The 16,862-nt window shown below is 40.5% G+C and overlaps 1 protein-coding gene across 3 annotated transcripts in view; it reads right to left on the bottom strand.

Moving 5' to 3' along the window:
* Positions 1-1,411: 1,411 nt before the first annotated feature.
* pde1cb (phosphodiesterase 1C, calmodulin-dependent b) overlaps positions 1,412-16,862 on the bottom strand; it is an 82,071-nt gene continuing 66,620 nt past the window's right edge. For 2 of the 3 annotated variants that reach the window (XM_070974488.1, XM_070974490.1), the window contains exons 10-18: positions 16,411-16,539; positions 15,770-15,871; positions 12,262-12,382; positions 10,680-10,761; positions 9,611-9,731; positions 7,529-7,704; positions 6,024-6,257; positions 5,424-5,486; positions 1,412-4,910 (exon numbers count right to left, since the gene is read on the bottom strand). In XM_070974488.1, coding sequence (XP_070830589.1) covers positions 4,891-4,910; positions 5,424-5,486; positions 6,024-6,257; positions 7,529-7,704; positions 9,611-9,731; positions 10,680-10,761; positions 12,262-12,382; positions 15,770-15,871; positions 16,411-16,539 — 1,048 coding nt within the window. In that variant the 3' untranslated portion in view covers positions 1,412-4,890. The remainder of the gene's footprint in view (positions 4,911-5,423; positions 5,487-6,023; positions 6,258-7,528; positions 7,705-9,610; positions 9,732-10,679; positions 10,762-12,261; positions 12,383-15,769; positions 15,872-16,410; positions 16,540-16,862) is intronic. The other variant, XM_070974489.1, reaches the window with a different exon arrangement.

Here is a 16,862-nt window from a genome sequence, read left to right as displayed (position 1 = left end):
ATTATGAAGTGGCTTTTATTTCCATCTTATTTTACATTTATTTTTAAACACTTTTTATGTCCATTCTGTCTTTTCTATGTGAAGCACTCGCCTGGTGCATGTGATTTCTTTCACGTAAAGCACTTTGAGCCGCAATTCCTGTATGAAAGGTGCTACACAAATACAATGTATTATTGTCAAGGATGTTAAAGCCAGAATCCCACCTGTCAACCTGCCGCTGGTTATGTTTATATTGTGCATGTAAGCATGTGTGCATGGTTGTGCATGGTTGTATTTTACTATTTAGAAAAAAATCTGAACTGTCAATTTGAGTAAGAAACACACAAAAATATGCATATCGAAGCTCTGTAGCATCGAATGTAATCTGATCTAATACTGCAGGTTATATATACTGTTTATATTTTGTTGTATTATTGTAAAGTTGGCCTACCTACAGCAGGAGGAGTGCAACACTGTCCTTTCTGGGGACTTCAGCAGCCTGAGGTTTTGCAGGTTTATGCGGACACGAGCCATTTTAAAGATTATGCAAAGTAATGCATTCAGGAAAAGCAGCTTCAGCGTGAAGGTGAGGATGGTGTGAATGTTAAAAGCTGAGGAGGAAAACAAAGAGGCATGAATACCACAAGGAAACTCAACGGAGGATGTGAGTGACTGAGGTGGTGCAGGTCAGGTGTTTCCAGTTGGCTCTGATGACCTTCAGGTGGTAGCACTGAAGCATCAGGTGAACAAATAACAGGAGGGGTCTCCACTCTTCACACATTCTAACAATATACCCAAGATACAGTCTCACAAGTACGCAATCTATTGTTGAAAGTGCACTGCAGCCATTTATTTTGTGCAAAAAACAGCCTGAGTCAGTCTAATCAAGATGATATCTTGCACTTTTAGTTCTTTTTGTATGAAATTCACTTTTTGCATCTCCAAGCAGATGATTTTATGTTGAAAAGGCTGTAATTTTAGTAGATATCCACTTGATTTGACTTTGACTGGTGAAATCTTGTATCGTCTTTAGATAAACTTCAGAATAAATATAGAATTGAAAAAACAAGGCCTGTAGCTTTATCCCCTTCCTGATATTTAATAAACAGCTGAATTGAAACTTGTTCTCTTGAAGCGTAAAGTTCAAAAGTCCTTCTTTAATGTCTCTGCTGGAGTTTATTACAGACGATTCACATTTGGATTCATGTGAGTAAGAGTATAATTAGTTGCATGATATGTGTGTATTCACGTTTCCATAGCTACACCTTAGTTTGAGGGAAAAGCGGTGCGGTGATGTTACAGCACACTCCCAGCTTGGTGAACACCTACATGTTTCAAACTCCACAGTGTTTGTGTGTAAACTCAGCGGACTGGCCCTTTAAATGTGTCACACGCTGTGCTGTTGTGGAAATGAAAACAGGCAGACATGATCTGAGCCCTTTGAGTCCAGATTTATTGATACGGCTGTGCAGTCACAGAGCATGGTGGCACACGCGGCCGCCTGGCCGGCATGGGACAGTGACACACACATGCATGCACATACATGCATCCGCACACACCCACGCACCCACACAAACACACTCTCAGTCCTTCTGTCTGCTCAGGGATGCAGTGGAGGTTGAACCTGAGGCGGTTCACTCCTGTTAACTAATCTAACTACCCACCTTTATGTTTTTTTGTTGTTTCATCCACTACTTAGGCCAACAAAACTGTATAATTTGACCTTTATAATATGTCCTCTACTGTTTTATATATGTAAACATATTCAGTTGTATCAGCCTGACAGAGTGTATAAAACACGCAAGAACTGGATATTTAAGGAGGAAAAAAATATATCTGGTGTGTATTTTTGATTCAGTTTCAGGTCGTAAGAGTTGTTTAACCAGCTTTAAACAGTCCACTTCTCTCAATCACACGCACACACGCACGCACACACACTCACCTCATCACACTCTCATCGATAGAGCAGGTCACAGTGAGGAGATCAGAAATGCACATTAAGTATTTTTCGGCAGTTTCTCATACACATACACACACACACACGCACACACACACGCTATATCCACCTGACCTCAGTCACTGGAACAGTTCTGAGATCAGTCATAGAGTGATTGAGACTAAACAAGGAAACAAAGCATTAAACAAACAACAAATAATCTGTTCCATAGTAACCATTACAAAACACCATGATTAGAAGTCTTTACATGTCATGAATACAGCTATGTTTCTGATTATGTTGGTATAAATTCCTGTTAAATATTCATACAGTAGGCTATCACAGTAGCAAGTGAAAGATAGAGCAAACTACAAGACTGTACATGTGTTGGTCCCTTGGCACAGAACATATATTCTGCTTCACCAAGAATCAGGCAGGATATTTTGAGGACACAATTTGTTTTTGTTCTACTGAGAAATGCAATTTGCCGAGATCCTTACACTTTAAATTTACAGTTTTGAGCCACTTGAATTTTTCTGACTTCAGAGCTGGTGGAATAAAACCTATCGAACAGACACACAAGGAACAAGAAAACCAGAGAGGAGAGACAAAAAGAAATCATGTCATTACATGTCGAAGACGATCCATCCTCAGAGTCAAAAAAGGAACAGACGGTACAGTGAAACAAAAAAAAGCAAAAATACAGCTATAAAATAGATTTTTCTAAATGAAAAAGAGCAAAATATAGCATAAAATATACCATTATGAATACTTCTGCAACATCGAACTGCTGACTTTACAGACAGACTGGTCTAAAGAGTCTTTAGTCAAGACTATTTAGTGGTATTGTAGGAAGATATTGACTGCTTTGTTAGACTGCGCCTGGATCAGCACAGCTTCAAATGACATCACGATATTTGCTTTCTTACAGCTGAAAGGTGTCAGATGGAAAGTACAGATATAGGCACACATTCAGCCAGCTGGCTTGCTAACCACTGACTGTGTCTTTTAGGTAGAAAGTAGCATGTGGTTAAATTATTTGAGGAACTGCTTTATATCTGAGCACGGTTCTAAAGGTTCTGTTATAATATAAAAGCGGGGAGTGTGTATTAAAAGAAAGACGCTAAAAAATAATTCCTAGTTTTATATAAATTTTGGGTGATAAATTATATTCCCTTTTTGAACCCCTTATATATTATATGTATTAGAATATGTACCAGTATACACATTACTTTAAAATTTGCTAAGAACATGCCAAGAACGTGATCTTGGCACCATAAGTTTTGGGATTTTCATGCCAGAAGAATTGAAAACATCAGGAAAACAAAAGTGCACAATTTCAGGGAAAACATCATCATTATGCAAATACTGCCAAAGTGATCTTTTCTTCCAATTACACGTTAAGTAGATATTAAAAGCTGAACCAGCATTGCAGAGGTTCAATATGATACATATGCACAGTAAGCGATATTTGCATCTCCTATACACATTAACATTACAAGCCTTAAAAACCTGGCAAACAACCAAGAAGCAGATACAGTTTGGACTCATAGCCTCGGATGCATCACAAAAGCTCGATGGATTCAACTGGCTAATAGGTGTACGAGCACACTGTAAACACGTAGATTAAACATTACGCCGACAGCCCCGCGGGTGGAGCTGCTGTAACAGAACTGTACTGCAAAAGAAAATAACGGACATATAGAAGATTTTTCTCTAATTCAGCGACAATGTTGACTTGTTGCTACGGCTTAGATACATATCAGAAGGCATCGAGAAGAAGTCTTTAGACGAAGAAATGACGTACAGTGTGAGGATATTGACACATCTAGTGCATGATTCAAACAGGACATCATGAATGCAAAACAAATAAGAATACAAAAAAAGGTAAACAAAAAGTTTTTGTATATTACAAAGACTTGAATGCATTTGTGTGTGTGATATGTTTCAAATGCAAAAGTTGCATTCTAATTCTTTTCACCACAATATCTTATATCCCCCACCCACCCAAAAAAAAAGAAAAAAAACATCCATCAGTGGAATGTGGAACCAGGATTTCTCCTCTTCCTCAGATCCACACATATACAAACTCTGAATATGTCCTGTAAAGAAGACTAAAACACACACAAAAAACAATATAAATCTGGCTGCAAGGAACACATTTAGAATTGCACAATGTCGGAGGAAAGCACTAAGAAAGTAAACATGTTAATGGGGGAAAATGAGCCACAACTGGTGGGATAAACTGGTTTCTGTTGTAGCTTCAGGAAACATATGAGACTGTCAACAGGAGCTCCTGAAGCACAGGGAAATATTTCTACACAGAATGGATTTGTTTAAGGAGTACTTGCTAGTAAAGTAGTAGTGCTGCAGACCTGTTAAGTTAACCCCAGTGTACTATACACACATACTCATACACCATAGATACTGTGCAGCTATAGAAGTCGTTCACATCTATTCTGCACTTATGTATTATTTGGTAAAGACCAAAATAAATTGCTGTGGGCAGATGATCCCAAAATCTCAGAAAGAAGCAAAACACAGCGGTGAAAAGTGGGACTTGTGCAATGGCTACATGTCCGTGGCTGAGTTAAACATACGACTTACAGCGAAGTAAAAGATTGGCAAACAAAAAGAGAAAAGCAATATTTTCAGTGTCAGTCTTTCAAAGGCTCCTCTTCATCCTTAAGGTCATTAAATCTTCTTCTGTATCGTCTTTAAGCAGGAAGGGAGGAATAATGCACGTGGGTAGAGCTGCAAGCTCTGCATACAAGAGCGAGGGAGGACAAACATGGTGAAAAGTAAAAGGTCATGGAGACAGAAAAGGAAGTGAAGGTGTCAGTTTCTTGGTGTCCTGCAGGGGGCAGCACAGTCCAGCTAATGGCCTTCCCTCTGGAGTGAGTCTGAGTTCTCCCATTTCAGGTAAATGCAGGTTCAGGTTGACAGCGGTGCAGAAAAGATGAAAGACGGCTGGTTTATTCCATCGCTACCTCTGCTTTGGGGAGAGATATACAGAGATATCAGCGATTTAGGTGAGTGTATGTATGAACAAACTGATAATCTATTGTGGGGAAAGCTCACTGGAGGAAGACAAATTCTGATGGATTATAATTTCTGCTTAATGTTTTGATCAAGTAATAAAAAGTCTGATTCCCAGTTTCGCATGATTAGTAAACTGTCTTCATCTTTTTTAAAATATTCTTCAATTGTAAGGAAAACTGTCTGAATCGAGAGCTAAAAATCTCCATCCAAGTGCATACACAGTAGTATACAGCAGTATATAGTACTTCCTTGCAGATGCTATTCCTCCAAAAGAAGATTTAGGGAGAGTAATTCAAAATACTAGTTGAATCAAAGCTGAACATTTTAAGCATGAAGGGAGGATTTCCCACAGGACTGTTGTATTACACCGTGTCAACTTCAGCTACTGTAGGTGTACCTAATAAACTGGCAGTGTGGTTACTTTATCTTGTTTGTCGACGGTCGTGGGCTGCAGGAACAAACTCACCATCCACTCCTTTGTTCTTGTTTTCTTCACCCTCTGGAGATTCAGCCCCTTCAGACAACTCTCCTGGAAAGTCAGAACAGTTGTTTTATTGGTCACAGCGATGCAGGTACATTTGGTGGCAGTAAACATCATCTTTATCCAAAAAGAAAACAAAATCCTCAAAGCATTTTCTCTCTTTTGTACATTCAGCCTTACCGACTCATTACAAACTCACTGTGTGCAGGCAAAGGATCTCACCTGGAATATTTTTCTCTTTATTTATTTAGTATTTCCCGAAAAAGAAATGCCGCTGTGACCCTTCAGGGGCTTTAAACCCACAATTATTTAGCATCTAAAATGAAAGCGAATAGTCATTTACGTTTGGGAGATGACACAAATTCAAAATGTTTCATTGATAACACGATGAAAAAGGGGAAGAGGCTGGACCCTCGCTGAAGAGTGACTGGGAGAATGACCTCACATGTCAGTACACTGTGTGTGTGTGTGTGTGTGTGTGTGTGTGTGTGTGTGTGTGTGTGTGTGTGTGTGTGTGTAGAACATTATATCACGTCTTATAAAGGGAGGCCATGCTATACACAGATGATGATGTAGATGATGTACCGTTATGCAGTGGAGGATTCTTTTGTGTGGAGCTGCCAGGCTGTGCTCCCTCCTCCGTCTCCCCTGTGTCACCATCTGGTGGTCTGCTGGTCTCTGCTGACTCGGGGGGCTCCCCCTCCAATTTGTCCTCCTTTGGTTCAGGCTGTTCTGATTCTGTATGGACCTCTTGAGGCTCCATGGCCTCTTCCTGCTGGGCCTTCTCCTCCGCATCTTTTTTAGCTCTCTCTTCCGCCTCTGGGGTCACATGGAGCGTGGAGGCAGATTAGCATGTGTGTGAATGTGTGTGTGTCCATGTGTATTAATTCATCACTTCTCAATTCTTACTTAAAGCCAGTAAAGGCTGAGAGAACCTCTGTGTGAGTGTTAGTTCAAACCTGCATTAACTGAGTTTTTAGCCACTTGAGGGCAGCGGAAACAAGCTGCAAACATATTTATCATCCTTTAAGTTGACAAGGTAAACTTGTTAGCGAACCGCCGCCTATTTACACATTCAGTAGTGATGGAGATCACTGAGATGCTAAAATGCTGTGTAGAGCTGAGGGGAGCTGTTCATTCTCCATGGGTCGGTGACAACAAGTGATACCTTTCACATACAAATTGTGATGATATCCACTGTCAATATAAATATATAAATATAAATTATATGTATATAAATATGGATTACAGCTGCAAATTATTAGCTACTTAAATGGCTATAATCTTTCTAACAAGGTTCACTTTATGAAGGTTTAGACGTTGTAACTGATTATTTTTCAACCTATTAATTATTTTAAAAGTATTTACTAATAATTTATGGACTGCTCATAAGACAAAACATTTGTGTTGCCAGTAATGAATAAATTCCTTTGGATGGCGTTTATCCTTTTATTTGGTAATTAATACTGGTAATCAACTAATAAATATACAGTAGTTTCTCACTTATGGGCAATCAAGTCTGCAGTTAGAAACATCAATAATTAGTATTCCTTCATCTCCCCAACTGTAAATAATGACAAACTGGTGATAAATTGATTCTTGATTAACTAAATCTTTCTATGACAAGTATCATGCAGGAGGAGGAACAACCACAGAAATGTTACACAACCTGATACCTTCAATGTTCTTATTAATGGCTTATAACTGATGTATAAACATTAGTTAATAACTTATTAACAATCAATAAAGTTACCAGTTTATACAGCCCTTATAATGGATGCTTACTTAGAAAGGGGTACCACCTTGATTAATTAAATATTGAAATAAAACTGATGCATGTGGACACACTGATCACCGTGAATCCCATAAAATCCCACACTAATACAGGTCAGGCAAAATCCCCCTCTGAGTCAGATAAGAGCATTGCAGATGCTAAGAGCATTGCAGCTTTATAAGCCAATTTTTCCATTCTGGTGGATCTCATGATCTGTTTGGACAGATCAGTTTTACCAGAGCATTTATGTTCCCTGAATCCCCACATCACCTCCATTTTACTGTATTACATTTTGGGTTGTATGGATGTACTGTACCTTTACTGGCTTGCCCTTTCCACCTCTCTCTGTTCTGATAAACCTCTTCATTCCACAACGCCTTGAAGTTCTTTATGTCCACTGTCAGCAGAGAGCTTTGTCCCGACGAGCTGCTGTCGGAGCCCATGCTCTTCACGCTGTGCCTCTTGGCCTCCTCCGAGGTAATACTGTTCAGACTGGACATAAAAGTGCAGGGGAGGAAGAGAGTTAGAAGAAAGCAGGATGCACAGTGTACAGCCATGCTAACAGCTGCGTGCAGCTGTGCTGACTCTGTGGTGCTCTTAGCGAAATGCTAAGGTTAGCATGCTAAAATTGCTGACAAAGATAATGCTGATGTTTAGCAGGTTTAATGTCGATCTTCATGTAGTGTGTTAACATGCTAACATTTGCTACTTAGCACTAAGCCCAAAGAACAGCTGAGGATGAGTCGTTCTGTAGATATTTGGACAGAAATCTGAGCAGAGGACAAATGCTGAACTGATGATGGCGCTAGATGAAAAGGTAAAGGTAAATTCCCTTGAGTTTACCTGTCATGAGGAGCACTCAGCCTGTGTGAAAACAGGTAAATAATATCTTTTGCTGCTCTGGAGGAAGCTGTATGAAGTATTTTAACAGACAGCCTGCTTTAAAAAATCACGTTAAAGAAGCGGGCATTTAACAGACGGCTGGTCTGATGAAAGATGCTGTCAAGTTGCATTGTGGGAAATGTCGAATCCAGGGTTTATTGAGCTTGAGCCATGCTAGGCACTAAACATCAGAATATCTCGCCTCTGCTGTTTCAGTTTTGACCATTCTTCTTCAAATGTGTCTCTTGTGAGTCTCCCAGTGCAACATTAAATTGATGGACTTCACCTTTTAGAGATCACAAAAGTTATTCCAGTTCATCACATGGGGGGCATGAATGTCTGCACCAGATTTCATGGCAATCAATCCAATGATTGCTGAGATATTTCACTCAAAACCACAAATGTCAACCTCGTGGTGGCACTAGGGGAAAAGCCAGGAGATCACCAAAGGATATATCGCCTGAGTGCCAAGAATGTCTGCACGCAATTTTATAATAATTCGTCAAATAGTTTCATTTCATACTGAATTTTCTACCCCTTTGCGAGGCCGCTAGCTTGGCTAAAAAAAAACCTGAGCTGTTGGATTCAGAGGCAGATTGAAAGGAGAAAAAGAAAGAAAGACAGGTAGATAGCCGGAGGCACAGAGAGAGAGCAGACACAGTTACAGATGATTGAGAGCAGCTATAAATGCTGCAAAGAAACAGTCCAAGGAAACACATAAGCACCCAGGTGTGCACATAGACAAGAAGACTGCACAAGTGGCAGCACTATCTGAGATTTCCACTTGGTTAGCTTCGACTGGAGGCCCACTGAGTGATGCTAATGACTGCTGTTGAGGAGAACGGGGAGGCTGATATTGATGTGCAGGTGCAGCGGAAGACGCGGCGCCAGACTCTCCAAGAACCGCTTCATTTTCTAATAAGCTCACATTAGAGGACACGAAGTTTAACAAATAACAGACTCAAATGATCATTCTCAGGATAGTTTAAACATTAGTAACGCAAGAGCATTATTTGTTTGTTGGTCTTGCACATAACTGATTTAGTACGTGGCTGGAGGAAAAGTACTGGGCCAATTAATTAAGCCAGTGGAGATAAAATCGTTGCGTATGCCATGCGAGCACTAAGGCCCATTCCTTATCAGGGACAGAGAGGCGAACTTGACTAGCATCCCTAAAATATCAATTTCAAGGTGTGTGGCTCTGCCTGATGAAAGGTGAAGACATTTCCACGCACCGAAATGGATTACTCATGGCAGACTCATCTGCTGTTCTCAATGTGTCCATTAGCTACGCTGTTATTGCAGAGGAGCTGCTTCATCACGTCACTGAACGAGCAGTTACTCATGAACTGAGTATGAGACGTAACTTTTCCATCTTTGATTGACCAGGCGGGTGGATTCAAATTTACATGCAATCACCCACTTCCATCTACTCCATCCTGCTACTCAGCAGTACACAGTCATATAGAAACTTTTCATTACCAAGACATCTCTCAGAAAAAGCGCTCCTGCTCACCTTGAGCGTCTAAAGCCGGCAAAACCTGAATGGGAAGCCTCGTCGATAAGCGGCGTGACGATGCGCTCCATCATGTCCGTCAGCACAGTGAAGGTGGGTACCACAATGAAGTCTATAAAGCCTGGAGACAAAGTTATCAGAGAAAATAGTGTCAGTCTATACATTCACATTTGCTCTTTTTATGTCATGTTTGGACTCTTTAACGCAGACAGACAAATGAAGGCCAGAACAATCATTATAATGCTGTAAATTATGAAATTAAGATTAAAACTGAACGTGAATGGGATCAAATCTGAGACACAAACAGAAGTCTATGTCCCAAGACTGTCAACCCAGGGCTAATGTTACCTTTTGTCCTTTTGTCCCATGTCTCACTTTTCAAAATCCTGCTTTTATCACTTTTAAAATTTCAGTATGATTTACTCACTAACAGCGTCTCAGACTAACAGTCTCTCTCTCAGTGTCATTAGCCTGCCCAGCTGCTCCGAACAGATAAAAACATTGATGTGCTCATCTCGAACGCCTTCAGTCATTACTGTGGGCTCACAGCTATCAATGCTCAGACTGTTGGATTTCGCCTTTCAGGCAACATAACGGCTGATGTTGGGGCTTTTACAGCCTGCGAGGAAAACAGTGCTCAGGATTGAAAAGTCCTGCCACCTCTGCTGCATGTTCTTCAAGTGCAAAAACAGATAGATAGATTGATTGATTAATTAAATAAATGAATAAAAAATAAGCCTTTTAATCTATCTTTTATTTACATTTAATATTTCTCCTGAAAGGACTGTATAATGGGCCATCAATCAAAGACAAGGTGGTAGAAGAGATTAGAGCATTTAACATCATGTTTAATTCCCCCTTCTTATATTACCACAATAATCACTTTCATTCATTTGTTATTTGAGAGTTTGGCAGAAATGTATATAAATATAAATACAGGAAGTTGCACGCTGTTGGATGCTCTCTAATACTTGAACAGAAGAAAATGGTATGTTTCACAGATACACATGCTGGAGCAGACTCACATCACTGTGCAGCTGGTGTATGTAAGGATGGAGGAGCCACTCACCGATCTGGGACTGAGCCACCATTGTGGACTTGCGGTCGCAGAGTGGAGAGAACGGCAGGCCGAGCTCTGCCTCTTTGTCCCCCTGGAAATACAGCAGTCTAAATCATTCTCAGTCTGGCTTCAATGAAAAATGGACCCCAACCTCCTGGCAAACACACACGACTGGCACAACTGACACTCGCAGTACACATACACACCACCATACAGTACACCACATGCTCACACTTCTATCAACAGGTTTTGGATTTGTCTGGCCCCCACCCTGAGTGCTCTCAGGCCACAAATGTGTTTCATTTTCTCTGTTGATTTGTCACAAACAGATGAGATGTGGTGTCAGCAGGCAATGTTCTTTGGAGGCGCTATTTTACGGCAATTCATATCCCAAGAGACAACAGCTTTGTGAAAGCAGCCACAATAACAATAGCACTGATAATAAGAACAATGTGGATTAATAATGGAAGAGATGAAAGCAATGTGGAACCAGTTAAACGTCTGTCTTTCTTGTTGACGTTTACAAATACACAATTTATTATTTATGGCCAAATGCATTGTTTTATTACAGAGGTAAAGTTCTGCATTTTAATCTGCCGGGACACTTTGTCATGACATCATTTTTAAAAATGTCAAAGAGCAGAATGCATGCAATTAAACTTATGAATATGACTGTATATCTCACTAATATAAAATGCTGTGGAGGGATGAGTTGTGCCAAAGCACCATATTAAAACGATCATTCACTAATATCATCATTATTTCAGTGTTGGCATTTCACTACATCTGCGTGAAAGAAATGGGACTAAATTGGGGAAATAAATAGCTGATGTTCACATGGAACCAACAAGCACTACAATCAGAAACAGCAGCGCGGCGAGCTAAACACAGTCTAAGTGTCCCAATATTTTCAGAAAAGATGAATCAGCTCTGATTCAAATGAAATGTTTCATATATTGGCAATCCTAGGAAAACAGTCCCTCTCACAATCCACAGCTGGTCCAATAGAGCATTTATTTTCACACAGCAGGAAACACACAAGTGTGATTTAAAGTTCAACAATGGCTTTTCAATCTCAGCTTTTGAGCCAACATGTCCTTAAAGCGATCAGAAATCAGCTATTACATGGATTGTTTTGTCAACATCATTAATAATGTGTGCATTTCATCTAGATTTCCCAGTTCAAGAGCTCCTAGAATTCTGCATGTTTGCTTAATGGCACTTTTCCTGGAACACTCAAATGGAGTAATGCCATCATTAGAGTTTCTGTCTGAACCAGTTTTTCAGAGGTGATGTTTCAACTGTAAGATTGAATTATATTGCATTATACTATAAGTGTATTTCTTATAATTAGTCTACCTCCATCGATATCAAGGAAAAGTCAAGAAAGTTAGATTTATTGCAGGGCCGTTGTATTGGACTGCATTGTAATACAGTTATATCCACGTGTACCTCATAAAAAATAAATACTGTATTGTAGCTCTGTGTATGTGACCATGCCATGTTCACTCTACATGCATCTGAACCTCACATCTTCATTGGACCAATCAGTCATGATTCACACTGTGACCTGCCAGGTGCACCCGCTCACCTGTCTGAAGAACTCCTCCAGTAGGGAGGTGGTCCAGCGGTGGTGGAGGTCCCAGCTTTTGGCCGGGTGGCTGATGTCTGCTGTGTGCAGCAGCAGGGACAGGGCTTTGGGCTTGTCAATGCTGCAAAAGAGAGCACAGCCACAATTTTGAAAGCTGAAGTCAGTAAGAGAGCAGCATTCATCTGCTGCATTATTTTCCTAAATGGTCCTGTGCACTCTTTAATCATCAAGTGTTGTTTTTAAGTGAGTGTTTTTTTAGTCTTTCCTGAAAATTATGACAAAGTGAGAATAAATCTCTACAACTTAATCTACATCAAGCTTGAACCCCCCCCCAAAATATGCATTACACCCTTAAATATTGCGCACCTAAATCATAACAGACAAACAATTACATCATCTTTGTGTAATCAAGAAGTGACAAGGGATTTTAGGTTAAATACACCTGTTATCTGGTCAGCCAAATGTCTGCTTCGTCATTGTGCTGGTAAAAACTACATCATGAAGACAAACAGACATCCCAGGCACATCTGCAACAAGGTTATTGAAAAATACCAAGCAGGGGAAGGAAGAATATTTCCATGTGTCCCTGAAGACAGGTAGGGCCAGACATAAAAAGAATGGAAAAAATGCGGCACAGTTGCAGATATGTCGACAAAAATGTCTGTGCAAGAGCAGCCCAATAAAAGATTAACATTGTATTTTTGTGCAGCATAAGGACAAGGACCCATCACATTACATTACTTTACACTGGAATTGCTTTAGCTTGTATGGACAACACTTACAGCAACCAAAAACTGCCTCAACGTGCATGATGATTGTTTTAATGTAGACTTTAAAAAATGTGGCCCTTATAAAAAGTACTGCATAGCAGCAGACAACAGAATATAAAGTCACCATTGGTGCAGGTTGCTTAAGATGCGTAGGTGTCAGATGTTGCAAGATGTGTAAGTACCATCAAAACATAATCACTTGTATTCCTAATGAAGAGTCAAACCTTTAAAATGGCTCACAAATATACTGTTTCTATTCTAAAAAGGCTTGGCAATTTCCTCAAACTAACATTAGTCAAAGAGGAGTAAATGGTGCATTTGTTGGGGATTATTTTCAGAAGGGGATTAATACACATTTGTCAGTGAATGTTTCCGACAGCAGGACGGCATATGTGGGATTGACTCAAAATAAACACAGTGTTTGTATTCATGGTAATAAAGAAACATGTCAGCCAGTACAACACTGTGGCTCACTGATGTGTTCTAATAGCTTCCAGGCAACAATGAAGCTCTGCGGCACACAGGACAATACTCATTATTGCATTATTGTGATCAATTCATGGGATTTGTTAACAATCAGATATCCTTTAAGTGTTGTGATGGCACCGATCTCATGGAGGCAATGTCAAACTACTAACGATGATGAAACAGATGCTGAAACATACATCGACATTCACCGCCACCTAAAGACAGAGCAACACCTCCATCCAAAAAAATAAAAAATAAAAAAATCTAACCGCCGTCATTAGCTTAATCGTTTTTCTACACTGGGACACAGCGTGAAGATGCTTCACCTCACCTCATCAGACATCGGTGGTGTCTGAGATATCACCTGATAACCATATCAAAATATCATGTTTAATGGACTGAAGCATGAATGTACACACACAGACCAGTATTGAAAACAGGCACACAAATGAAAACACACACACACGCACAGCACAAGGTTAAACAGAGGTGAGAAAGACTGGCTCAAGTTTCCCCTCATTCCATTTGTGGCAGATTGGGTCTTAAAGTGCACTCTAAGCAGGCCTGGAGCACACTGGTTTGAAATTACTTCACATTAGAGTCTATTCAGCATTACGGCTTCCTGCAGACTGCAATCTCTCATTCATGTGCGTGTGTGTGTGTGTGTGTCTGTGTGTGCCCTATACTGTAGCCTGATGATTACCTTCCAGGCAGCAGCACTCTCTAGTTCTGAGGCATGTTCACAAACATAGGAAGCATAATACTGTTGATTCCTCCATGTGTTCTCAGGAAGCTGCTTATCTACATATCACTGCTTTCAGAGCAGTTTCCTAGTCCTGTGTTTTATCACAGAGAAAGGAATAGCCTGAAGGTCAACGAGTTTCTCACAGCCTTCTCGTGTCAGTGTTTGCAGCAGTGGTGACTCATCACGTCATACGATAGTTTGCTTGATAGTGATTTCGTTTCTGTTAGCAAATGGCAGCTCTCTGTCTGCATTTAGACGCCGTAGAGGGTGCTGAGCTTAGAATGTGTGAAAAGGAAGCAGCAAGTGCAGCAAAAAAAAAAGAAAAAGCAAGGTTTTGGACTGAAACATATTTGCTTTCTGTTACACCTGACCTTTTCCGTCAGCCTTGGCTGACTTGATGAATTTGAGAATAATTTATGATCTTTATGTGATGTTTTATTTTTAATGCGGTGAAGCTCTGCTGAACAAAGGGAGACCCTTGAGGGTCGGCTCTGACCTGCATGGCAAAGGTCACGTGATAGACAGACAGAGAGGAAGGTGTCAGAAGGCTTCTTTTTGGCTAGCTTTGTGCATAATCAGACGAAGCTGTGGTAACACAACTGTGTTGAAAAATGTTTTCTTTAAATATTTACAGCAAATGAAAACCTTTGAGCCACTCTCCCTCCAAGCATAAATTCTTTAATGTGTGGATCTGTTACCCAGCAGGACACTGCCACTAACCACATTCAGAGCATTCGGCTGAAGAAAAGTCAAGATAATGGAGAGGACAGAGCTCAGAGTCTCATCATAAAAAGACAAGCACTTTCAATCATCAGTCCTGAAATGAATCCACTGCAAAAATGTTTTACAACCCCAATTAAAAAAAAACTCACACACACCTTCAGTTTCTCATGGACAGGTGCATGGAATGAAATACCCATGGACAAGAGACGCCTAGTGATGATAAATTTCAGTCCTCAGACCTTCATCAGGTAGGTCTGAGGACCAAAATACTGAATCTGACAATGAAGTCCATGACTAGTTTCAAGCTGGTCATCTTAGCTGGAGCAGTGCAAAGAGTGCCAGCAAACCTGCCAACACCAGCTGTTTTTCACTGCAGCGTGCAAATAAATTTCACCATGCCAGTGCCAGTGTGACTGCACCACAGCTTTGCTGCAGACGTTCAGCACAGAAACACAAACTACCCTCTGTTTGTGCCTGACAGGGTCTCTTGTAATACCCTACTGTATATCTGTACTGTGAAATACATGACATTTGGTACTATTTATTAACAAACTACTACTTTGAATAAACAACACATGAGCACCAGATATCACCCCTTGTTTATTTTGAACAGCCCACTTTATATAAACATGAATGTTTGCTGTGCTCCTCCACTGTATGAGTACATCCTTCAGGGCAGGGTTAATTGGGTTGTAAACAGCGGGTGGTTAGTACACATCATGATCTGATGGCAGGGTTAATGAAGATGTAAATTGCCAGGGCGAGAGCAGTGTAAACAGTGATGAAAGAAAAGCCAACTGACCCCTCAGGCTGTTGTAGGAAGTTCTTCATGGCCTTCACCTGCTGGAAGTGGCAGGACATATCTGTGGCCAGCACCATCTCCACTACCAGAGCCCGCAGCTCTCTGGATGAAAACAAAGGACAGGAAAAACAAGGAGAGGGAAGCATGAGCCATGTGCTGTATAATAAACTGTCAAACTCTGGGGTAATGTAAGCCGACTTATTTCGGAAGTCGCTAAAGTAAATGAAGGCAGCCAACACAGTTTTTGAGAGCTATTTATAATACCTGCTTTGACAAGTCCCAGCTTATGCCATGAGAAATCGGACTGCTGCTGCTGTCTCCTTTAATGTATTATCACATATAACAGTTCCATTTAGTACAAAGTTGTTGGACCTTGAAGGTAATCCAACTTTTCTGATGTTCCCTCCACCGAGCAGAGAGAGGTAAGTTCACTTTGGCCTTTGAACAGGTGACACTCCATGTACGTTGTGAAAGTGTTCCGCTTGACCTGCCAGTTTCCACCTGTCATGTCTGCCTCTCTGTCTGTCTTGAGCTGTTCTCAATTACATCCCTGAGTTTTATTTGCCTTTGCTGTCACTCAGATCTCCCATCTGTCAGTCTCCCTTTCCCTTATTGTCTGTCCATGCAGCTGTCTCACTGACCTCCAGTCATCCTTGGAGAGGTTGTAGAGGATGTTCATCTCGTCGTCGTCCTGCAGCAGGCGGTAGGCGGCGCTGACATGGTGACTCTCCAGCACTGAGCGGTCATTGTACAGGATAGCTGTGTCTGACCTGCCAAAGAAGAAGAGAAAGTCTATACTGGAAAGAACAGCTTAAAGAGAAGTAATATATGTTGACTTGATGCTGCTACAATTCAGTTTTAGCAGTAAAAGATGTTATTTAATTATGAATGTGATCAGTTCTTGTTGCTTTTGTCTTGTCCTCTTTACACAGGCTTCAATCTGGATGAACTATGACCTGCGAAATATGAGAGTAATTCATGTCCTTCATACGGTCTAAATTATTCATTTCAATCTTAGAGGAGGTCAACTGTAAAAAAAAAAAAAAAAAAGAAGCGTTTACAGGAATACAGCATTTGTCGACTAAATTAGTAA

This window comes from Chaetodon trifascialis, chromosome 11 (assembly GCF_039877785.1).
Source record: "Chaetodon trifascialis isolate fChaTrf1 chromosome 11, fChaTrf1.hap1, whole genome shotgun sequence".
NCBI lineage: Eukaryota > Metazoa > Chordata > Actinopteri > Chaetodontiformes > Chaetodontidae > Chaetodon > Chaetodon trifascialis.
The sequence above is the reverse complement of the archived record's forward strand: the minus strand, read 5'-3'. Positions and strand labels throughout refer to the sequence as shown.